The 18,202-nt window shown below is 52.3% G+C and overlaps 1 protein-coding gene across 4 annotated transcripts in view; it reads left to right on the top strand.

The window, feature by feature from the left end:
* SFXN5 (sideroflexin 5) overlaps positions 1-18,202 on the top strand; it is a 117,226-nt gene that overhangs the window by 81,714 nt on the left and 17,310 nt on the right. For 2 of the 4 annotated variants that reach the window (XM_019441753.2, XM_019441742.2), the window contains 3 exons: positions 8,076-8,191; positions 10,184-10,269; positions 16,230-16,347. In XM_019441753.2, coding sequence (XP_019297298.2) covers positions 8,076-8,191; positions 10,184-10,269; positions 16,230-16,347 — 320 coding nt within the window. The remainder of the gene's footprint in view (positions 1-8,075; positions 8,192-10,183; positions 10,270-16,229; positions 16,348-18,202) is intronic. The other 2 variants (XM_053890820.1, XM_019441762.2) reach the window with 2 other exon arrangements.

Raw genomic sequence — 18,202 nt, 5'->3', positions numbered from 1 at the left:
CTTGGATGTTAGCTTAGAGTTGGACTTCATCTTATGGTTAACAGGGAACCAACCGCTGAAGAATTTCAAGCTAGGAAGCAGCTGTGATAAAAGGGAGTTTTCCAGACGAATGTGTTAGCAGGAATCTTTTATTAAGAGATCCTGAGCTTGAGAGTCAGCCTACACCTATTTACAGGCTGATTTTTCAATCCCCAAATTCCCAGTCCTGAGTTTGTGACACTTTAGTATGGGTTGTGAACCTCTCCCCAAATTCTCAAGCTATTTAAAAGAAAACTGTGTCATATAGCAATGCTTTTCAGGTGGAATATTGGGGAATATCGTGAAATGAAGCAAATATTAAGGTATCCATCCCTATTTGATAATCATCCCTCCTCTAAAGGCAGGGATGGGGCTGTGTTCTGGTGTGATTCGCATGAGTGTGTGTGTATGTGTGTTTCAGGTCGTGATGTACATACGTGTCCACTAGTAAATACATAGACCGTATCTGGCAGACATGAGAACCTGGCTAGAGTGTTGTCTCTGGGGAGGGTCAAGGGGAAGCTAAGAGTCAAGGGTTGGAAGGAGACTGATTTTGTTATTTACCCTTCTATGAGATTTGAATTGTTCACTGTGTGCACATATAACCCACAAAATAGGAAGGAGACAGAGGAAGTAGTGTGAAGTAGTGTGGGGAAAGCTTTGTCCAATGTCAGTCTGGACCCAAATGGGAGCTCAAGTCTCCTGGCTACCACAGTCACGCTTTTTTTTTTTTTTTTTAAATAAAAATGGTTCTATTATTTTCCTGATAGTATATGATTGCTTTATGAAGTTAAACAACCCTACTTCTCTCTCCAAAGTAACTTTGTGTATATCCCTCCAAATTCAAGTAAGCCTCTAAAGATGCGGCAATCTCTATTTAATCTATAATATAAATATGCATGTATAAATATATATTTAATACAAATGAGATCATACCATGTATACTGTTCTGTAAACTGCATTTTAACCTCAGTAAGTTTTAGACACCTTTGCAGGACAGTCATAAAATCTCAACTTATCCTTTTTACCAACCCTGATAGTACCGCACTGAACAACCTTATACACACATGTGTCTCTGTGCCCGTGACTGGGAGCTTCTCCAGGGCAGAGGTTTTCAAACAGCCACCTGGTGGGGGGGCAGGGGGCAGGGGCTTTTAAAAATGCACAGATCTGGACCCTACTTCAGATTTGGTTTCAGTCATGCAACCAGTGTTGACAGTCACCAATCTAGAAATAGAATGGCCACGTCAGAGGGCGTGCACATACCTAGCTTTGCTAGATATTGCCAAATGAGCATACCGGCTCTTTTCTCCTACCTGCAAGGCTTAAATTTTTGTTTCCCTACATCCTCTTCAACATTTGGTGTTATCAATCTTGAAAATTTTTTGTTCATCTGAAATGGTTCTTTTCTCACTTTAATTTGCATTTTTCCAATTCCCAGGGTGATTGAGAATATTTTCTTGACTGTATTGGGCATTTGGGTTTTCAAATAGAATGGAGAGAAAAGAAGGAGATCCCTATTGCATACCATACACAAAAATAAATTCCGGATAGATTAAGACCTAAATGTGAAAAGTAAAATGTTAAGTCTTCTAGAAAAAAATATAAATGAACACTGGGGAAGGATAGAGTTTCTCAATGACACAAAAAGTATATACCAGAGGGGAAAGGATTGCTTATTTGAGTACATGTTACAGTATATGCCAGAAGACTCCATCTACAAAGTAAGAAAACAAGCCACACACTATTTGTAAGCCATTTAACCAATGAGGATTAGTCTCCAAAACATCCAAAGAACTCCTGCCAGATTGATTTTTCTTTAGATAAAAAAATCTATCTTTGACTATTAATAAGATTGAGTTCGTGTTCATTGAATTTTTACTATTTCTTTTATGAACTCCTACTCGAATATTTTTGGGGTGATTTCAATGACTATCTTTCTCTTAATAACTGTTAAAGCTCTTTATACATTTTATGAATGGTTTTGCCCCAAAGTACCAGACTCAAACTGGCTGAATTAATAAATGAATGTATTACTGGGGCACCTGGGTGGCTCAGTTAAGCGTCTGACTCTTAATTTCTGCTCAGGTCATGATCTTACAGGTTTCGTGAGTCGAGCCCCACATCGGGCTCTGCACTGACAGTGTGGAGCCTGCTTGGCTCTGTCTCCCTCTCTCCCTCGTGCTGTCTCTGTGTCTCTCAAAATAAATAAGTAAACTTAAAAAAAATTTTTTTTAATTTTAATATTTATTTTTGAGAGAGAGAGACAGAGTGAAAGCAGGGGAGGGGCAGAGAGAGAGGGAGACACAGAATCCGAAGCAGGCTCCAGGCTCTGAGCTGTCAGCACAGAGCCCGACGCGGGGCTCGAACTCGTGAAATGTGAGATCATGACCTGAGCTGAAGTTGGACGCTCAACTAACTGAGCCACCCAGGTGCCCCCCAAAATTTTTTTAAATAAAAAAAAATGAATGTATTACTTCACAAAGGGCGAGTGCCGAGTGAGGCACCCATGGCCCTTCCTTCCACCTCTGTGCTCTGCCGGGGGCTTCATCTGCGGGCTAGCCCCTTTCATGTCCTAAAATGGTAACAGCAACTCCAAGCACCACGTTCAGACCCACCACTGCCCAGAGGACAGGAGGCTCTCCCTGCCGCCGCTTCTTGGATGAGAGGAGACCTTTCCCAGAAGTCCCCTGCAGACATCTGTCATTGGCTAGGGTTGGCCACATGTCCCTTCCTCAATCAGTCACTGGCAAGGGAAGGATTATCACAACTAGTTAAGACTAATCCTCTGGGGGTAGAATAGTTATTGGGCGTCAGTCACCATGACCTTCTATTGATGAGTAGTAGCCTCTCTTTGTCACATAGAATACATTTTCTCAGTTTCCCATTTCTTATAATATGATTCATAGATATTGACTGCCGTATTTCTCAATGCTCAGATGCCTCAGTTATAGGGGCATTAATGTAATAGCCTTTCCGAAGAGGAGAGGACTGTATTTTCTGTTCGTGTGGAGGAATAAACAAGCCTTCACTACACATTCAATCCAAGTCACTTTCTTCGATGTCACAGAGTTTGAGTCTGAGCCTTCCTCATTTTTTCCACTTCTCTTTTGGACATCGGTTGTTAAACACAGGGTCACGCCCACCACTGTTTTTTGTAACCCTGCTTGTTATCTTGACCTTTAAAACCGACAGTATGCTTTGAAAGCATGTAAAAGAATTTGCGAATTTTTTGTCTGCATTTCCTAGTTGGTTTTATACTTGTGGTTTCATTTTTTTCCTTTACTTTAAGGAAAAACTATTCCTGAAGTTAATCAGCTTCTTTAGGAAGTTCCTCACATACAGATACCGAAGTGTGGGAACGGTGAGTAGGTCGCACCGATCCCTGCTGGCTGTCAAATTTTTATGATCCACTTTAGGAAGTTTGGCAATTTCTTTTCACTTTTTAGACAAGTAAAGCATGATTCTATTCTCATTGTAAAAATTCAAATGGTATTTAGAAAAACAGGGTAAAAAAAAAAAAAGTGGAAGTCTTTCAACAACCCCTAATTCCTAAATTTAGGTCCCTTCCCAAGGAAATCACTGTGTGAGGTGTGAACCTTCTAAAACATTACCTGGGGGTTTATGGGCACACAGTGCGTGTGTACCAATTATGGGGTTTTACGTATAGTAAATCATCCTGTACACAACTCGGTAGCATTTTTTCATAGAAGTTTGTTTTGGAGATCTTCCCATGTGAGTTCCCTAATGGTGGACATTTAGGTTGTTTCTAATTATTTGCTCTTACAAACAGTGCTATAATTAACATCCTTGTAAATGTCTCTTTGTGCATATGGGCAAGCATTTCTTTAGGGTAGCTATCTATGGTTTGGCAATTTCTGCTGCCTTTAATTGCATTGCCTGGTATCTGGCAGACGATCTTCTGCATGTACAATAACTTTTCATGTCCGTGCTCCATTATAGTGTAAGTTCTAAAAAGATGTTTTAGGCAACAATTAGGAATCTAAGTTTAAGTTCAAATTCTGTGCAGACTGCTCTGGGTAGCTGAGGTGACACTTGAACGAACCTCCCCACGTGGCAAAGTTCACACATGCACAGGCAGTTGTGGTGGGGAGCAGGTAAGGGTTCCTCTCCCCCACCCCGACGTCCGTTGTAAGGCCTACTGGGATTTTTAAAACATTAAAACATGGGGGAATCCATCTTAGAGCCAAGGAGTTAAGATATGTTGTTTTCCCCAAATGAATAGCCCAGTAGCCCATTGCTTCACCTTCGTGTTTGAATGGTCCTTTCCTGTGAGTTGATAGAACTGCTTTCCTGCAAACTCATTTCCCCTACAGGTGGGTGTGTTTCTGGACTATTAACCCCATTGATCTATGTGTCTGTTCCTGTGCTGGATCAGAGGCACACTCCCCCATAGTCGTCTTTTGGAGAACTTTTTTTGCACATTTGCCTTTCTGTCTACTGCTCTTCTTCCCCATGCTGTCCCTTTTACACAGGGTGCTTCATTAGCTGTTCACAATCTGCATGATTTTGCATCACGATGGGTCTGATGTGAGAACATCTGCAGCAGTCAAGCGCATATTTTCCCCGGGACTTGACACTGAGCTTGCCATCAGCGTGAAGCGATCTCTCCCCCTCTCTCTCCCTCTCTCCTCTCTCTCTCTCTAATCCCATGACATCTCTTAGCATAGCTTCTCCAATGTCAGTTATGCCTGAGTCTTGAATGGTGTCAATCTGAGTTGAAAATGTGCCAGCTTTCTTAACATTATCACTAACAGACTGCTTAATTAACCTGCTGATACTGTCAATAATAGATCTTGCTGGTGTGCTAGAAAGAAGACCCATGGCCTACGGTTTGGTCTCTCTTTCTCTCTCTCTCTCTTTTTCATTTGCTTAGGCTCTCAGTGCTCATGACTTGGGAGCTGGACTTGCCAAGAGTGGGATGGGAGGGACCAGGGAGGCTTGAAAGGAATGCGGCAGAAATGGAAGTTCTGGACGAGATCATGGAAATGAAATCACTGAATTTCATTTGGTGTTCTCATTGCTCAAAGATGAGAATGGCTAGTAACCTGTGTATACAGTGGGTGCTCAATAAATGCACCAACTGAAGATATTACAGGGCGTGTGCCAGTTGAGTAGGCAGTGAGAAGTGTGGGCGTTCTGAGGGAGGAGCCTGGGGGTGCCACCATTTTAGGGTGGCTTTCAGGGTTTTCCCTTTTTTCCCATCCAGGCAGCTTAGATAAGGAGAGAGCTTTATCGTGCCCAAACTGTCCTGGCGGGGCTGTCTGAGGGGAGGGACACTGGGTTTTCACTTCTTTTCCTGCTTTATGTTTCATGCCAAGTGGTTTTGTGTTTGAACCGAAGTCCTGCTCTATCTGCCGTGGCTTCATTTTACATTTGGAAATTGCAGCGAGCAAGCAGATGCCACCATGAGCCTGGAGCTGGTTGACCACCGCCTCCAAATACTCTTGTCTTTGTCTCCTCTGCCTGGGCACACACACAGCACGGGGCTAGAGATGTCTCAGCAGTCCCTGGCTTCCCCTAACCTGGTGGGGGAGTGGGTGCAGAAGCTGACATCTATGTGAGCTCAGCCGGTGCCCAGAGATCCCATAGAGAGGCTGAGCGCAGCACCTCTTCTTATATCTGGGGAAGGCTGGTAAGGGCGGCCGCTTCCGGTTGCAGAGTGAGCCGGTGGCTCCTGACTTCAGGCAGATGCTGCTTGCCTGGACCACATTCCTTTGGCCTTGCCTTTACCGCCGTGGTGGCGGTGGTGTAGTGGTGCCGTGGCAGTGGTGTAAGGGGTTCTCAGAGGGCAGAGATAGATTCCTTTCAGGGCAGAAAACCCCAAGATCCTCTCCAGTGGTTTTGTGGGTCTCCTGGGAACTGAGGAGCCTGGCAGCCCCAGAGGTGTGAGGGGTGCAGAGTATTCCTGCCGCCACTAGAGGGCATGTCACTAACACACAGGCCAGGTGTCCGCTTCCCGAGGCCACTCTGGGGACCCTTCTGGGACCTGAACCCTGGGAGGGTCCAAGGCTGGCAGGAGCTCACCTCTGGAGGTCAGGAGGGGGAGATTCAGAGCCAGGACTATAACTCAAGCCCAGCTGGCCCCAGAGCCAGGCTCCCAACTTCTCCTTTACCTCAGATTCACCTTCCTACTACTGTCAATCTCTGGACGTGTGTGTAAGACAAGGGTTTCCTAACGTCAACACTACTGACATTTTTGCCCGGGTACTTCCGTGCTGTGGAGGCCGTGCGTTGTAGGATGTTTAGCGTACCTCTGGTCAATACCCACTAGATGACAGCACCCCCCAGCCCCAGGTTGCGATAATCAGAAATGTCTCCAAAGCTCGCCAAAGGTCCACAAGATCGCCCCTGGCTGTGTAAGTCAGGTGAGCGTGCATGCTGTGACGACAGGAGGGACCCAGTGCAGAAGAGGTCTGCCCGTGGTTACCACTGTGCCTGAGAGTCGTGTGGAAACACGAGAGCTCCTCAGAGATGGCATATGTGCTGTAAATACATGTTAAAACTGTATTTGGTCTCCTGCTTTTCTTCTCCAAAGACTGCAGAGCCTCTCGGTCTTTCCCTCTGTTTATTCCACCTCCCCACTTTATTGAAACAAGAGACTGAGGCTCAGAGACCCCCAGGGTCTCAAGCCGCCCCTCACCTGCAGAACCCCGTCCCCCAGCTGCAAGCGCCCTCACCGCCAGCTCCCCAGCCTTGGCTCGGGCACCAGGAGCATCTGTGGTCCTCCTCCCACTGCACCTGCCCACTAGGCCCTGCAGCCCTGCAGCTCCCCAAACCCTAGTGCCCCCCCACTGGAGGGAGTGGGGAAGCAGCAGGTGTTGATGCTAATCAGCGTTCACAGCCCAGAACTGCAGTCGCTCCCAGGCTCACACACTCCCCAAAATTAAACACTCATTATACAAAATTAATTGACATTAATTAGCAAAAATTAAAACTTTAAACACAGCAAGGCGCTTTTGGGGGAGGAGTGAAGCAGGCGGCCTCTACATTTGTCACCCCCCACTCCCCACCCGCCCACCACCCTCAAGTCCCCCCAGTTTTATCCCGGAACAGGGTTGGAGGAGGTCAGGCAAGGTCAGCACCACACCAGCCCTGCCCCAGGCCCAGGTCCAGCTCCACGAGTTCCAGGCGAGAGGAGCAGAGGGACACTCCTGGGGCTAGTCACCAGCTGATGGGTGGCCCCCAAATGCTGGTATCTGGTGTCTAACGGAGGAGCCAGGAACCCTCCCCTCAGCCTAGGTCTGTCATGATCTCCTAGCCAAGGGAGGGAACCCAACCATGTGAAGTGAGAAGGTCGGCCTTTAGCTCCCCCTGACCCACCCCTGCCCCCTATCCCCGAACCCACCCATCTCCGGGGCACCCAAAGGATTAGCTCTGTCCCACTTTGCTGTGTGACCTCAGATAAGTCACCCCCCTCCCCTGAGCCTCACTGTTCCGTCCATATGATGAGGGGGCGGCGCTGGGTGAGTGCTGAGGTTCCCGCCTGCTCTGGCACCTGCAGTCAGAGAAGCGGATCTCTGGGAACCCGATTCACTCTGAGGAGCAAAGGGCTGAAGGTAGGGGGCTGCCATTTCGAGAACATGCCCGGAAAGGCAGACCGAGGGGTTGAGTTGCTGGTGATGGAACATCAGGCACTGGTGAGGTGTCTTCAAGCCAGGGAGCCCTCCCAGAGGGGCACTCACTTCGCCTGCTTGCCAGGCCCACCCCCGAGGAAAGGAAAGCAGCTATCCCTTGATAGCTCTGCTCTCTAGCTCCTGAGCACTGCCCCCTTCCTCTTCTCATGTAGGTTATTTTCCACCTTTGCTCACCAGGCCATCAAGGGCTCCCAAATCCCTCAGCAGGCTGATGGGCAGATGGGCAGCAGAACCACACCTTCACTCACCACATTTGAACACAGACTTGGCCCTTAACTCAGGACTGTTGCTGCTTGGGACAGGGAGGCTTGGGTGCATCCCGGTGGCTTTGCCCCACCAGCTAGAATGGCATCCTCCCCTCTTACTCCTGCTCCCCTGCTCCCCTCTCTCTCTCTCCAGCCAGTGCCAACATCTGCAACGTGGTCCTGATGCGGTACGGGGAGCTGGAGGAAGGGATCGATGTCCTGGATGGTGATGGCAACCTCGTGGGCTCCTCCAAGATTGCAGCCAGACATGTGGGTCATCCGGAGGCTCAGGGGGCCAGTGGAGAGGCCAGCGACAGGGAGAGGGTTTTGTTCCTCAGGGGCTTCTGTGCATAGTGCCTTTGCTTTGTCTTCTTGGTCTGCCTTCCTTGTCCCACCCTGCCTCCCTTCTGCATGAGCCCAGGGCCTCCAGGTCTGGCCCCAGCCATGCCGGTCCCTGAACAGTCCTTCTCTCCATCCCCCCTCTCATCACCACTGTAAGACATCCCATCTCTTGTCCCAGCCCCTCAGGACCTGGCTTCTCTGATCTGTTAATTGGAAAGGGCAGAGGAGACCCCCCCCCCCAGAGCTTTCTTTCCCCCACCCTGGGACCTAGAGCCCTGCTCTCTGGGCTTTCAGAGCCTCCTGGGCAAGAAGAGGAAGTATGGGAGCGGGTAGTTCGTGGTTCTGTGCTAATGGGCACTTCTGCAGGTGGCACCTCCCTGGGGACCGAGTGTGGCTGAGGTGGGGCTTTGGGGAAAGAATATCTTGCTGCAAGAAGGCCATCTTTCACCTCTCATTTCATCAGCCTCACCTACTTCAGCAACTGGAATTTTTTAGAAAATTCCAGTCGGCTTGTGTATCTCCCCATGCTTTCCCAGCCTTCATCCTAGTGGTGATTAGTGGCCGGTGTTGCTCTAGCCTGAGTGATGGCATGGAGGGTCTGCTGTGAGTACCTGAGCATTCTCCTCCTCTCCAGCCGCTGTCCCTTATCAGCTTTCCCAATGGGCCCCAAGCCTCACCTCCGTCAGTGAGGCCTTCTCTATAATCCTCTGAGGTGGGAAGAACCCTTTCCTTGTCCCAGCCCTCCCCTCCCCACTGGTCTCAGAGAACATGAGTGCCCATCCAAGGCTTGTGAGGGGCAGAGGGCCTGGGGGTGCCGGTGCCGGCACTGTACCCTCGGGTTCTTGTGCAGGCGCTGGGCCCCCCATCATTCCCACACCTGTTCAGAAGACTGGAGGAACCTTCTCCCAGGCCTTCCAGAGGCTGATCATGACAGACCTAGTTTCCTGGAAGACATTTTCAGCCCTGAACCTATCCATCATTGAAGGGGATTTGGCCTCAGTTTCCTACCCAACCCCATCCTCCCATGCAACCCTAGTGTTTCCCCTGATGTGCCGAGAGGGAGCCGACTACGGTAACTCTCCTCATGATGCAAACAGCAAGGAACCCCTCACCCTTGCTGTCTAGGGGAAGGCTCCCAGGGCTTATGAGCTGTGAGCATTCTTCAGCACTTCTCTGAGGGCCAGGAGCCCAAGCCTTGAAGGAACTCCCCACAGTGACCATCAGAGTGCAGAACTGCCTCTGAGCTGTTGCCTTCACCATGCCCTGCCTCCCCAGGAATCCCAGGGGAGCCCTCAGAGCAAGGACCCAGTTAACCCCATATGGAGACACAGCAGACACTCAGCAGAAGCATTTCCCGCTCGCAAAGCTGACCTCTCGTCACTAAGAAAGGCTCTCATCCAGAGCCAGGAGAGGCAGAATCTTTGAAATTTTTGTCTTTAGGGGGTGTCAAAAAGAAAAAAGAAGTAAATCCCAGAATTTCTGTCCTCCTTCAGCACCGAGAGCCTCACGCGGCTCAGCAGGCCCCAGCTGTTTGCTCTGGTCCTTCCAGCTCCTGCTTTGTTTTTAGAGCATCTCGAGTCCTCCATATGCTTCCTCCCCAGCCCCTGCTCCTGCCACCGAGGCACCTCCCTGGGCACAGGCCCCTTCCTGGGGCCGCTTCTGTGTTGCCACCCCTCCCCCACATGTGGCAGGTGACAGGGATCTGCTCTTTTCAAATGTGTGTGGTGGGAAGATGGGGGTGGCTTTTTTCTGTTGTTTGGAATAAGGCTTTATGAGCAATTCCATGAATTATTCCAGCCAGCCAGATGTGCTTAGCAGCAGTACACACACCTAGAGGCTCCAGGGGAGGGGTTCACCGCCAGGTGGCTCTCCCCCACCCTCTGGGAGCTCTGCTCACCACAGCCTCTGCTTGCCCCTCAGGCCCTGCTCGAGACGGCGCTGACGCGAGTGGTCCTCCCCATGCCCATCCTGGTGCTCCCCCCGATCATCATGTCCATGCTGGAGAAGTGAGTTGGGGCAGCCAGGAGAGAGGGGCCACCGCTGGGGAGGAGGGTGCGAGAGAAGAGGAACCAGCTGGCCCAGGGCAGGGGACAGAAGTGGCTGGCAGCCCACCTTGCCCGTTTGTTCAGACACTCCTGGGCAGTGTTACTGGAATCGTGCCGTGAATGTTCACGGACTTCTATTCTGCAGGACCCTGCGCTAGGTGCTAGGAAGGATGTCCAGATGGACAACACTGGCCCTGTCCTGAGGAGCTGACAGTTCTGGGGTGTGTGTGTGTGTGTGTGTGTGTGTGTGTGTGTGCACACGTGTGTGTGTACATGTGCTCTGTTGGTGCACAGTGCAGGACTGGTTGTGAAAAGAGTCTGAGGATTGTGGTAGGAAGACTAGATTTGGGGGCAGGGCCACCCTATTCAGGCATCCACCCTGAAGCAACTCAATACCTCACTGAGCCTCAGTTTCTCGTTTTTAAAATACAGATAGTACTAACCTCCCTGCCTTCTGCAGAAGCGTGTTCTGAGAACACATATTTGCCATGACAAATCTTATAAAGACATAAGGGAACACAGCAATATGAGCAACGATAGAGTGATCCTATAATTAATGAGCAGGACGTTGAATTGTGAAGACAGACATGCTGCCGGAAGGGCAGGCTGAGGGGACAAAGGGAGGAGCCAGAGCTAACCTTCACGCAGGCTTGGGCAGGCTCTGAGGATGAGTGTGAGTCTGGGAGGATGGCAAGGAGCAGAGAAGGGCTCTAAGTGGGGGCAGCAAGGTGAATACGAGTCTGGAGGTGCAGACCCCGAGCTCGCGCAAGTACGAGGGAGGCAGTGACCACTCCCACTCTCCTGGTGGCCTAGCCTAGGAGGGGGTGCCTCAGGGCATAAAGACAGGCTTGGGGACACCCTACCTGGGGCTCTAGATCAGTTTAGGGACCTTCCTATTCCCACCATTTGAATTGTAATAACAGCTAACATTTATTAAGCGTGTCCTGAGTGCCAGTCCTCTCCCAGCCAGGTCTCTGCCCCGACGCCATCTTCTCAAAGAGTCCCTCCCTGACCGCCCCATCGAGGTAACAGCACCATTACTCCCTTTTCTGTCCATTGCCTTATTTTTATTCATAGCACCTAGAGACATCGCAGACTTTATCTCGTTGTCTATCATCTGTCTGGCCCACTAGAATGCAATCTCCGTGGAGGCGAGTAAACGCGTGTCATTTATTGCCCTGCACAGCATCCAGCACGGTTGCTGGCACGTAGTAGATGCTTAGTGTTTGTTGAATGAATGATCTCATTTAACCATCACAACAGTATGGTGAGGTAAGTGTAACATTTCCTTTTCACAGATGAAGAAAGCAAGGCGAAAAGAGGTTATACCATCTGCCTATAGTTCTCCAATAGGAAACGACAGAGGCAGGAGTGGCCCAGGAGCACAGCCGCAATGCTGGCTCTTCCTCCCACACAGGCTGCCTTGGGTCTTCAGATCACATCGCATAATCCACATGTCTTTGGGTCTTGCCCTGCATGGAGACAGGAGAGGAGCAGATGTGGGGTTCTGGTCTCAGGAAGCCTGTATTTTGATAAAAGAGATGGCCATGACCCGTACACAAGTCAGCTGCAGGTGGGGCTGGGCAGTATGTAAATGGGCCCAAGGTGACCTTGAGGGGGCGGGGGGAGCACTATGGGCCCATCAGCAGGGAAGGCTGGTCCATAGGAGAAGGGCTGCAGCTGACTCTGAGAGCAGGGTAGGACTTCTGTGGAAGGCAGGCTTTCTGGACAAGGTGTGGGTCTTTTGTGCGGGAAATTGAGGAGTCTAACCAGACAGAAGCAAAGTGTGCTTGTTGGGGCCAGCTGATCAGGGGCCCTGTGTCCAGCCAAAGAGATGATCCCTTCCTCACCATGGAAGAGGGGGAGTCGTGGGAGGCAACTGAGCAGGGGTGTGGCGTGTTGAGCACTAGGATTCAAGAAAATCAATCTTGTATGGGAGTTGCAAAAAGAAACAGATCTTGGGAGAGCAATGGCTTTGGTGCCCCTGGCCCTTGTGTATGTAGCTGCCTCGTGAATGGTGACCGCAAGTACACACAAGGAGACCACCAGGCAAATGAGGAAGGCAGGGCTTCAGTCTTCAAAGCTACTGAACCCCAGGCCTGGAATTTTCTGGGGAAACATCTGTGATGCCTTTCTAGTTGGTATCTGAGCTGGGTTTGCAGAAAGTGGAGTGGAGTGGAGTGATGGTTAGTGTCCCATTGGTTTGGGGATTTAAATAGCTTTGGGAAGTTGGGTGGGATTGTTCTGGTTCTGAACCTCCCGGCCTAGGATCTGCGCAGAGGCTGTGTGCCTGGCTCAGCTCAGAGCTGAGCCTGAGTCTGTCAGGGAGGCGGAGACAGGGAGGCCATTTGGTTCTGGCAGCCTTGTGTTTGGTGGGTCCTTTTCTGAAGTTCCTGAGAGGGTCCCTGGGGAGGAGAAAGAGTCCAGCCCAGGATCCCTCAGCAATATCCAGACCCAGTTTGTGCCCTCAAGGACTTACTAACCTCAGATCTGTCGGGTAACCCCAGGACTGTGTGGTAGGAGGGGCCGAGCCGCACAGCAGTGGCAGCTGAGGCTCCTGGTAGGAAAACGGAATCCGGGTTCCTGCTCCAGCACTTTCAGGCCTGGCTAGTGGAGGAGAGAGTCCCTCGGCCGCGGTCTCCCACCCAGGGAATGCTGGCACTGCCCGCTTCACCACCTTGTGGGCTAGGAGCCTTTGCAGGGGCTCCAGCATGCACCCTGCAGCCTTCCACACGCAGGGGTGCTAGCAGAAGGGCCTCTGCCCAGAAGGCTGGTGGGGGAGCCCAGTTGGGTGAGAGAGTCAGGACAGCCAGGGGAAGAAGACAAAAGAACACTTACAAAGCAGCCTACTTGCAAATTAATGGAGTGCAAACTAAGACTGCTCCAAGTGCTGAGGGAGTGTGCGGTGGTGGCGGGGAGGCTGCAGGGAGACAAGCTGTCGCGGGGCGGGTGTAGTGGTGCCATGGCTGGGGCCCGCTGGCTCTGCCTCTGGCCTCAGCCCTGCCTGCTTGGGAGGAGCACTCGGGGACAAGGTCCCCAGGTTTCCTGCTGGCATAAGAGAGGTGGGAGCCCAGCTTGTCCGGGTGTCCCTGTCTCTGAGACCAAAAGGGAGAGAGTCTCAAGTCTGAAGCAGAGGAGCCACCACCCCCAACCCAGAGCACGGAGGGTGTGCACCCCTCCCACACACACACACACCTTCCCCTCACTCTCCACTGCCCCTTCCCTTGGGCTGAGGGCTCACACTCCAGCTCTACCCTCCTGAGGAGGAAGATGGTCTTAGTCCCTGGGCTGGGAGATCCATCCTCCCCATAATCCCACCAACTCAGAGGCAGGTGCAATGGCTCTCTTCCCTCAGCCCTGCATCCCTAGCCCTGGAGTTCGCCTTCCAGCCAGGTGGGGTCCCAGCCGGGTAGGGGTTCAGACTACATCCTCCCCAGTGGTTCCTGAGGCCGCTCCCCAGGCTCCCTCCTTCCCGAGGCTCCGGGTCTTTCCTTTCTCCAGGCATTCGCACACACGCACATCTCTCCATCTGCATATTTCAACTCCCCCAGCTGCCTTTCCGATCCCTCCCTGCCATTTCCCTCTCCTCCACCCCTCCCCAGTCCTGCTGTGTTCACTCTCCCTGCTCAGGGCTGGGACTTCAGGGGTTCCTGTTTGGCTGAAGTCTTGGGGCTGCCTGCTTCCTGAGTCAGGAGCACAGGCTTGGGGCCTTCTGGACCCCTTTTCCAGTGCAGATTTCAGCCAGTCACCCCTGAGAGAGGAGCTGAGGTCACAGCCCCATGGTGAAGGAGGCTGTCCAGTGTCCCCGCCAGGAGTGCCCAGGGATTCAGCCCAGGGCCTGCCCCTCACCTGCCAGGGAGGGAGATTCACTCTTTCTCCCTGTCACCCTCCAGGCCCTTGGTGACCCTCCAGTCTATGCCTCCAGGGACTGAGGTCCCAGTCACTGCCACAGGACAGGAAGGCAGCCCCACCCTCCACAGCCTCTTCAAGGCAAGGGGCCTCCTGTGTAAGTCTGGAGAGTGAGCCCGGGTACCCCACTTCCTTGTCCTGCTGGAGAAGTTGATCTCAGTTAAAAAGATCTCAGAGCCCATTTCAGCCTTATTCCTGGCCCTTCTGTGACTCCCATGGAAGCCAGGAGGCCTTGGGCTGAGTCCATGGAGGATATGAGGCTCACCTGACCTGCTCTTAATCCTATGAAACTGCCCTCTCTCAATTCAGTCTTAATTCAACAGCTGGACAGGTCTTGGGGTCTGGGCAAGTGGGAAGGGCTAGAGGGTAGCCCTAGGGTCCTCCCTCCTTCCTGCACTTAACAAGAACAGTAACAGCAATAATAACACAAAATCACTGAGCACTTACTGTGTCCAGGCCTTTTTATTTGCATAGAATTAACAAATAAGTGGAGCTTTATTTGTGCCTTAGCAGGAACATCCTAGGCCAGGGTTTCTGTTTTAGACCTCATGGAAGGTTGTTTGAAATACAGATTCCCAGGTATGATACCAACTGAATGGAGATCTTATGGGGGTAAGGGGCCCTTGGGGGTCTGCATTGTTTAGCAGTTACCAAGACACCAGAGTTTGAAAACTGTGGCTCCCAATTCTGCTGTCTGCTCGGAGCCAGGAGCTCTTGTCCCAGGAGGGGAAGGTTGGAGGCGGGGGGGGGGGGGTGGGGGGGGGTGGGGAGGGGTGGGGAAGCAGTTGCCTGCCCCCACAATGAAGCCTGCTTCCAGGAGAGCCTCTCACCTGCCTGTGGTCATAGCCAGCCCTGTTCCAGTAGGAGAGGGGCAAGACCCTGATTATATCCTTTTCACACCAGGAGCCAGTCAGTCATGAGGACGCTGACACAGTTACTGAAATCAGATTTAGTGCCCACCCAACATAGTCCAGTCACCCATCCTGCTGACGCAGGGCCCCAAGCCTCCCCAAGTAGAATGCCTGGTGGTCTCCACTAAAGGGCCTGCTGGATTATACAAAATGTGAGGTTCTGATGGGCAGCAAGGAAAGGTATATTGGCCAGTGGGTATGGCCCCCTCTCCGTCTGGAGACCTTGTTTCTATCATGAAGCTGGGGCCCCAGAGCCTGGAGGGAGGGTTTTCGTACACTTCTCCTGCCCAAGAATCCCACCTCCAAAGCTTGTCATGGCAGGGGGCGGGGGGGGGGGGAGGGTGCCAGCTGTGACATGCTGCAATGAGGCTGGCAAAGTGTTCTGCGGGCAGGAGTTGGGGGCAGCACGGGAGCGATAGCACTCTCAGGAAGTCAAGAGTCCAGGCAGCAGCCCCGTCTGCCTCCTGCAGACTTAGCCATGGCCTTGGGCAAGTCATTGCCCTTCTCTGTGGCTCTTGGATAGACGTGGACCAGGTGGTCGCTGGGGTGTGTTCTGTTCCCATAAGCGGAAGAGGATAATCCCCTCCCGGCTGTGTGTATGTGTGTGTGCATGTGCCTGTATCCACATGTGTGTATGTGTATGTGTGCATGTGTGTGTGCTGTTTGTCTCTTTCCCTGGACCTGGCACCTACTCTGGTTTGTTCAATGCTTCGTTATGTGCCGCCTTTGAGGACCGTCTTTCTCTGCTGTGTGTCTCCCCAGGGGCAGGGGCTGACAGCCTCCTCTATTGTCTCCCCCACATGTGGCCTTCTTTGCACAGAGCTGGACGCATGGTGGGATGGGTGCCCCACAAGTACTCATTTATGATGGATGATTGAGAGTTCCCCCAGCAATGTCCTTCAGAGCAGAGCCTGGGGAAAAGGGTGCCGTTGGGGAAGGCCCCAAAGATAGAATTCCACCACGACTATTTAGCTATGGGTTGGCACTGGCCCAGGACCGTGCTGCCTGGCCCTGGGACACTGAGTGGAACCCCGCGTGGTGGGTAGCAGCAGCTCACCCTGTCTTCCAGTCTCATGGAGCTCCCTCCTCTCTCCCCCACAGGACGGCTCTCCTGCAGGCGCGCCCCCGGCTGCTTCTCCCTGTACAAAGCCTTGTGTGCCTGGCAGCCTTCGGCCTGGCCCTACCGCTGGCCATCAGCCTCTTCCCGCAGATGTCAGAGGTCAGTGTGGGGAAGGTCTCGAGGGCAGGACGGGTGGGTACAGTTTTGCCATTTATTAACAAATACTTATTCAGTGCTGACTCCTTGGCCCTGAGCTAGGCACTGGGGTTAGAGCCATAAAGGAGACACATTCAGGCCCTGACCTCTCCCGAGCTGAAGGCCAAGCAGTGAGCATGACAATTAAAAAGGGACTAGCAAATGAAGGGGGAGGACTGTTAGGAGGGAAAAGTCCAGCCGGACATGGGAGGAGACAGTGCGGGGCCCCAAACCCAGCCTAAGAGGGAAGTGGCATTTCATGGGGCCTTGAGGATGAGCTGGAGTTGGCCAGGTGCAAGGGGGAAAAGGGGACATATAGGCTGCGGTCACCTGGGGTGAAGGTTCTGAGAGGAGGCAGCACACAGCGCATTACAGGGGCTGAGGAAAGTCTGCATCACGAGCAGAGGGTGGGCCAGGCAAGGGGGCCCAGGGCAGGTGGAGGTGGGGACTTGGGAGCCAAAGCAGAGAAGGTAGGTGTCATCAGAAGGGCCGTGCAACGCAGGACTGCAGATTCCCAATTGTGAGCCTGGGCTGGAGCTCTGGAGGAGAAGGAGCCATCAGGAGGCAGTGGGCATCCAGCAAGAGATGGTGTCAGCTTGGACCAGGCTGTTGGAAGTGGGCATCGAGAAGTGGGTCCTTTAAGAGGAAGTTAGGTCTATGAAGAACCGCATGTGGTGGGAGGGAAGGGAGCAACGCGGTGTGCGTCTGGCTTGCTGCTTTTGAATGACCAGGCAGACGTGAGCACTATTTAACAAGATAGAGACACGAAGGGAGGTGGTTTGAGGGAAGAGGGCATGTTGAGTTGGATGGACACGTGAGGTTCCAGGATCCTGTGGAATGTGCTAATGGGGGTGCCCGGTGGGAAGTCGGCTCTGGGCCTGGAATCCAGGAGAGAGGCCTGGGCTAGAGGGACGGATGTAAGGCCACCAGCATAAAAACAATGATGGAAGCCAGGGAGTGTGTGGAGAAAAGAGGCCCTGGGGAGGAGTGGCATCCACAGACCAGCAGCCAGTTTGGTAAGTTCAGAGCTAAGTGCGGTTGGAGGGGGGTGGGCCGCCCTCAGGGGCAGGCATTCCTGAGAAGTTGAGCCCCATGAAGTTGAAGTGTCCCTTGGTGTCCCAGACGATGAAGGCAAACCCTCTCCCCAGGAGTGGGCCCAGCTGAGAGGTGAGGAAATAGGGTGGCAGGGCTGACGGCTCTGTCCAGGGGCTTGGCACTAAGGGAAAACAGAAATAGACCTGCAGCTGGAATGAGATGTGGGATCGAGGGAGGCTTTGATTTGCTTATTTTTCCCTTTTTTAAATGAAAGAGATGGGAGCTTGTGTAAATACAAAAGGGAAGGTACCAGGAGAGAAGCAGAGGACCGAGGGAGGGGGAAGATGGGGAGAGCAAAGTCCATGGAGTGGGGGCGGGGCAGAGCACAGACCGGGGATTCAAGGGATTTGCCTTGGCTGCGGAGAGCCTGCTCCCCACTTTAGGAGTGGGGATGGAGAGAGATGCAGTTGGGGATGGTGTTGGGGGGTAGGGAGGTTAAGGAAGTTGTTCTGATAGCTTCTGTGTCCTCCTGACCGAGCAGAGAGGATGGCGAAGGGTGGAGGAGGGGGAGGCCAGAGGTTTGAGGACTATGGAGACATTCGGAGGGAGAATGGGAAAGACAGCTGACCAAGGAAGTTAGAGAATCTGGGTGGGCAGTGCACCAGGTCTGCTGTGAGGATGCAGGTCTGTGGGCGTGGCCAGGGCCTGTGTGTCTAAAGGAGCCGGGGCTGAGAGGGCCACAGGGTTCACTCCGCAGGTTTCATCTGGCTGGCTGATTCGGGGA

Source organism: Panthera pardus, unplaced genomic scaffold, assembly GCF_024362965.1.
Source record: "Panthera pardus isolate Hobbes unplaced genomic scaffold, ASM2436296v1 HiC_scaffold_25, whole genome shotgun sequence".
NCBI lineage: Eukaryota > Metazoa > Chordata > Mammalia > Carnivora > Felidae > Panthera > Panthera pardus.
This window is presented reverse-complemented; position numbering and strand designations above follow the sequence as displayed.